This window comes from Pelophylax lessonae (genome assembly GCF_965119305.1).
Source record: "Pelophylax lessonae genome assembly, chromosome: 3".
Taxonomy (NCBI): Eukaryota; Metazoa; Chordata; class Amphibia; order Anura; family Ranidae; genus Pelophylax; species Pelophylax lessonae.
The window spans coordinates 520,987,683-520,993,682 of NC_138770.1; the positions used below are offsets into that span (position 1 = coordinate 520,987,683).

At 40.4% G+C, this 6,000-nt stretch overlaps 1 protein-coding gene across 2 annotated transcripts in view; it reads left to right on the plus strand.

The window, feature by feature from the left end:
- CCDC170 (coiled-coil domain containing 170) overlaps positions 1–3,121 on the plus strand; it is a 149,090-nt gene extending 145,969 nt beyond the window's left edge. For both annotated transcript variants that reach the window (XM_082250149.1, XM_082250150.1), the window contains one exon: positions 2,892–3,121. In XM_082250149.1, the coding sequence (XP_082106275.1) occupies positions 2,892–3,029 (138 nt within the window). In that variant the 3' untranslated portion in view covers positions 3,030–3,121. The remainder of the gene's footprint in view (positions 1–2,891) is intronic.
- The last annotated feature ends 2,879 nt before the right edge of the window (positions 3,122–6,000 follow it).

Sequence of the window (6,000 nt, forward strand, 5' to 3'; positions counted from 1 at the left end):
ACTCTGTGTTGCCACAGCAACCCTCCAGAAATAAAGTCGGGAACCTCTTGACGGCCATAAGCTGGGTTTCAAAACATTAGCAGAACATGGTAGAGGCAAAAAACTAGATACAATAAACAAACAAAATGTACCTTGCTGCAATGAAGAGAACGGTTCAGTAAGTTCTCGCTCAAGGAAGACTGTGGAAAGCTGCAGTGATATAATACGAGGCATGTAACCTTCACCTGTACTATATGATTGCTTTATTCAATATTTGAAGTATTATTTATATTTTACCAAGAAAAATGTCAAAAACTTTTTGCTTATGGCAGTTTGTAATTTACGTTGTTGAGGACTCTAAATGAACACATATCTTGTTATATACAAATATGTATTTATTTTGTTAAATGATTAGGGAGCCTTTTTTGTATTCTACAAAGAAAAGATTACAGAATTGCTCCTGCTATACTATTGTTAATTTCTACGTTTTTGTATAAATGGGTTTAAACTGTGATTTATTCCTCATCTATATTTTTTTTAAACAGAACGCATAAAACATTTTTTTTTTGTTGTATCTTTATTGAACAAATTAGTTTATACGTCAAGGTCTTTGGTGGAAAAGGAATGTATAAGAATGTAACTGGAATCACAGTTATAGTTGGTAAGGTTGAATAAAAACATCCTTTCATCAAATTCAACCTGAGTGCGTATGTGTGTGTGTTTATGTCACTACCATTTTCCATAACTCATATCCTTACGTTTGCTAGGAAACACTTCCAAAAGTGTTTTGAATTCATCTATACTCCCTGGTGAAACCACTAACACATTTCTACCACCCTAACAGTAAAGAACCCCTTACGCAGTTTAAGATTGAACCAACTCTCATCCAACTTCATTGTGTAGCCAAATGTCCTCTTTAGAGACCTTAGGTTGAACAGTTTCCTCCAATGCTAGAGTCATAACTCAAAGATCTGCATATTGTGAACTTATCCTCTCTTAACTGCCTCTTCTCCAGGGAGAATGTCTATTGTTTGTAGTTGATCCTCATAACTGAGGTCCTCCATCCTCCTTATTAGCTTTGTTGCCCTCTCTAGACTTTCTTCAGTTCAAGCACATTCTTCATGAAATACAGTCGTCAGATGTTAGTTGACCTAGAACAAGTATAGAACATAAAAAGTCTGACACTATTCTGACATTCATTTTTGGCCCCTTGCACCTTGGGTTTTCAACCCTGGTGCATGAGGCTTTGGCGTGTAGGTTCTGGCAGAGGTCACAGGTGTCCCATCCGGCCCTGCTGCTGGCAGCCTGTCAAATATTTAAGAGTCTGATAACCTGCTGCGGCTGGACAGGGCACCTAGCGCTATGTATGTTTAGGACAATATGTGTCCAGAGACTAACGTCTACATTCCAGGCATTCTTCCCTGGGCACATACTGCCCTAACCATTTCTACAGCTAAGTGAACCGTTGAGCCCAGTCCAGCTGCAGCAGCTGTCAGACTCTAGTATACTAACCAACTTACTGTATACTAACCATAGTTACAGAATTTATAGAAATTTATTTTATGGGTATCTCTGTTGGTAAGACAAAAGTTGATTTTTCAATTGACTTTTGTCAAAGTATTTAGGCAAAAAATTCTAGGCTAATCAAGCATAGGCACTCAGATTAGATGCAGGTGCCATTTTGCTGTCAGAAAAAAATTAGCCAACACTGCAGATTCCTCCATCCATGCTCTTTCGCACGAATAGGGGAAATCAAATTATTTTTCTTATTTAGCCACAAGGGAGCTCTTATCCTAATCTTAATATGTGTGCTCAGCTTAAGTTCAGTAAGGTTGGAGTCACTAGTATTGATTTACTAAAGGCAAACATAATGTTCAAAATGCAAAGGAATTTAATTTTGCAAGGGAATTTCTTTTAAGGCTAGTAAATGTTTTGTAAATTCACTTTGCAAAGAATACTCAATCACGTGCAAGGAAAATATAAAGTAAAAATTATTTTTGCTTGCACATCATTGGATGATAGAAGCTTCACCTCATCCACTATGCTAAGGGTAAATCCTCTTGCAAAGTAAACAGCCTATTTGCCTTTAGTAAATCCACCCCACTGACCTGGAACATGTGTGCATAATGTAAAGTGAGAATAACAGTGGAGAATGACAGTCTCCTTTCTAAAAACTGGTCTCTATTAAAGGAGTTTTAAAGGCATTCTATGCATTAAGATAAAAATCCTTCTGTGTGTAGCAGCCTCCCCAGCACCTCCTAATACTTACCTGTGCCCAATCTCTGTCCAGCGATGTCCACGAGTCCCTCAGCCATCTGGGACTCTCCCTCCTGATTGGCTGAGACACAGCCGCGGCGCCATTGGCTCCCACAGCTGTCAATCAAAGTCATTTAGCCAATCAGGAGAGAGAGGGGGTGGGACCAAATGGCAGCTCCATGTCTGAATAGACACACGGAGCTGCAGATCAGCTCGGGTGCCTCCATAGCAAGCTGCTTGCTGTGGGGGCACTCGATAGGAGGGAGGGGCCAGGAGCAGCAAGGAAGGACACAAGAAGAGGAGGATCCAGGCTGCCCTGTGCAAAACGAACTGCACAGAGCAGGTAAGTATAAGATGTTTGTTTTTTGTTTTTTAAAACGAGACTTTACAATCACTTTAGAGCTAGTTGCTCACTTACACAAGCATATTTAAACACATGGATTTTGGGGTTATTCATTACTAATAGACCCCCAACACATATCAACACAAAATACAACGCATCAAAAATCATGCATTAAATAGAGCACATGTAGTTGTAAATGAGCGGTCTGGGAATGGAGAAATACGATTTATAGGTTACCTTTAAGCAATGAGCATGCTCCTCTGTAAATATTCCACTCTTTATGTTTTAATTCTCCTTCTTTATGTTTTTACAGCTGATAGATTTTCGGGAGGTAGTGTCTCGTTTGTTGGGATTGAATGTAAATGATTTAGCGCTACCAGATTACGAGATTATCAAAAGGCTTGAAGGACTGGTCCATTCTCACCATCATCATGTCGTTTCCTGTGCATGAGAAGATATTGATATCACGTGACAGAAAGATATATTTTCATAGTTCTAATTTACATTTTGTAGCTGAAAATCTGATTTTGTTTCATAAACTGTTTTGCCAAATTTATTTAAAAAATTTATATTTTTTTTTTATTGACGAAATTAGATCATCTTAAATTTGACCACTATTGGGTAATAAATATTGCCATCATTTACTGTATATGGAGTTTTGTGCTTAGGTTCTATGATAACATAGAATAGCTAAGAACAAGATGCAACTTATAGACAGATGCTCATACAATAAATTATGATTTAGTAATGAAAGTGTGTCGTAATAAAAAGGAATGTCTACTAAACTAATAGGTTAGATTTGTGTGGAAGGGGACTGCTTGAATCACCATGTGGATACTTTTGGCTCTTTGGGTCATTGCTGGTGTCTTCCTTTTTTTGTTTCTGGTTCAGCTCACCTTCTCAAGGCTTTGAGTCTTGTTGAGAAGATTGTATGAATCTATTACCCACAAACCGCTTTTATTCAGTGGAATGATGTCAGAGCAAGCATGAGCTGGTTGGTTGATGGCAACATCCTATTTTAGCGCTTAGTACCAAAACCTTGTTTAACAGAGAGAAAAATCAGTTAATCTCCACATTCTAGTATGATACAAAATGCAGAATTGAGGAAGATATCTCAGATTTCTGATTTAACTTCCAACATGCTGTAACAAAATCTTCAGAAGGCTCTTAACCCGGCAGTCTGGCAACACTCATTTGTTGCCTGCTTAGATGTCCTCTTTTACTAAAGGCAAAAAAAACGTTTTCCCGCTATCAGTCAGATAAATAAAAAAAATGCTTTTGGTAAGAGAGCTCAAATCCATTGTCTCATCATAGTAAATTCCCTGATGAACCCTGCAGTCACCAGCCCCTTCCTGGATGAACTCTGTTAAACCGACAGGGGTTGCACATTATACATGTTGATTGTCTTACACAATGCAGTAAGTGTATATACAGTATGTTTTGTATGACATTTTAATCTACTAATAAATAGCTACACCTAGATGGTGGCACCCTCTCTCTTTTGTTTATTTAGTCATAGTAAAAACAGTCATTTTTCAAACTTTTTCAGGTAGGTTGAGGAGGAAAGGCCTGCATACTGCCTGACTCTTTTAGCAAGAGGTTCCTGAGGGAATCAGGCAGAAGAGTGCTGGCAGGCTAGGGGCAGCTGGCTGGAGCCTGGAACTGGAATCGATCTGTGCAGGGCAGACACAGAGATGAGTCCATGTGTGATGTCCACTCAGCAGCAAAGCCAGCAGTGCAGACACAGAGGGGTTGCTGGCTGTGGCAGGAGTCACACAGGAAAGGTACAGTCTCATGACATGAAACAGCACACACCTTTCCCCATGCCCTGGCCATTGCCTATTTTCATTTTTATAGCAGGGAGTATCTAAATCCCTGATGACCGTCACACTCACACAGTACAGGTGCTTTGAGCCACAGCACCTGTACTGTGAGTTTATCATGATGATTATTGAAGGAAGGACAGTGAAATGCAAGCCGGGCATAGATTTATTATTATTTTTTTTTAAAGGGTCTGTTTATTAAACTTTTGTAGACATTACAGCAACAACTAAAGCTTAGTAGTGGTAAAACAAAGCTTGCAAAACTGGGCAGTGCAACGAGGCACAGCTCGGACAAATACAAACAAAAGAAAGAAAGAAGAGAGATCCATTTATCCATGACCACAATGCTTAATGAAAGACCAAAATGGTCAAGCCAACCATAGATGGTTCAAATCCCGGCAGGTTTAGCAGGAACCGCCTGAGATTCCAACCATCTATGGGCAGGCTGATTGTACCCAAGTTGATCCACTTGATAGGCTTGGGTACAACCAGCCTGCCAGATTTTACATGCAATTATTTCTAGCTGCTATTATAGCCGCTAGCAAGTAATCATTGTGATCTCCTAGAGGCAACCAGGCGGCAGAATCATTGTGTTCCCCTGACTGTGGTTGCAGGAAAGAAAATTGCATCATCTATGGCCTGCCTTAGGCCCCTATCACATGGGATGGACTCCGCTTTGTTCAACAGGGTGATCTCTCCACTGATCAGAGCAGAGCGACAGATGACAGGTCCAAGTCTGCTCAGTTTGTGCAGAGCAGACATGGACAGAGCCCACTCTGCTCTATGGGCAGTCGGGTGTAAATGAACTCCATTGTCTATATACACCCGACTGCCCTCTGATCCGATCCACCTAGATGGAGGATAGACTCCCTTCATTTTTTTTATCGGACCAGATCAGAGGTAGGCGGGTGTAAACAGACACAACTATGTTCACATCCGCTGCTTCATAGAGGTAAATCGAGAATCTAATTGGGTCCGCCCAGGGCCACCGATAAAGGGGGTACCATCTGGCCTCCTGTAGGGTTACTTATCAGGGGGGCCTGGCTGGCAGCTTCAGACTTCATATAGAAGATAACTATCCCTGGAGGACAAAGCTGCATATTTTTAAGGTAGGTGGGCGGGGTCATGGGTGTGGTAAGGGGTGGGATTTTTGGGGCCCCATGATTTCTAACAGCTGTCTAGCTGCCCCAATGGGGGGGGGGGGTTTATTCGCCTCCTGCTCCATAGACAAATCAAGAAGTAATAGGAAATCCCTCCAAAGTGTCACCAGGGTCACCAGAACTAGTGTCCCATTGGAAGATTTCCTCTCCATTCCTGTACTATTGACAACCCAACATTGGGATTTTCTTATACTTTTGTTCTCAGTGATAACATTAAACAGGACAAATTGGGAGGATAATTTTCTCTAATGGGGGCACAGATAGCAATAAAAAACCTGACTCTATTGAAGGGTAAAAAAAAAAAGTTTTACTTTTGGTTATATTGTAATTATTTTTCTGTAGTGCAGAGTGAAAATGCAATCCATCCTACCCTAATCCTAAAGTGATTGTAAAGGCTGAATATTTTTTACCTTTATGCGTTTTATGCATTAAAGTAAAA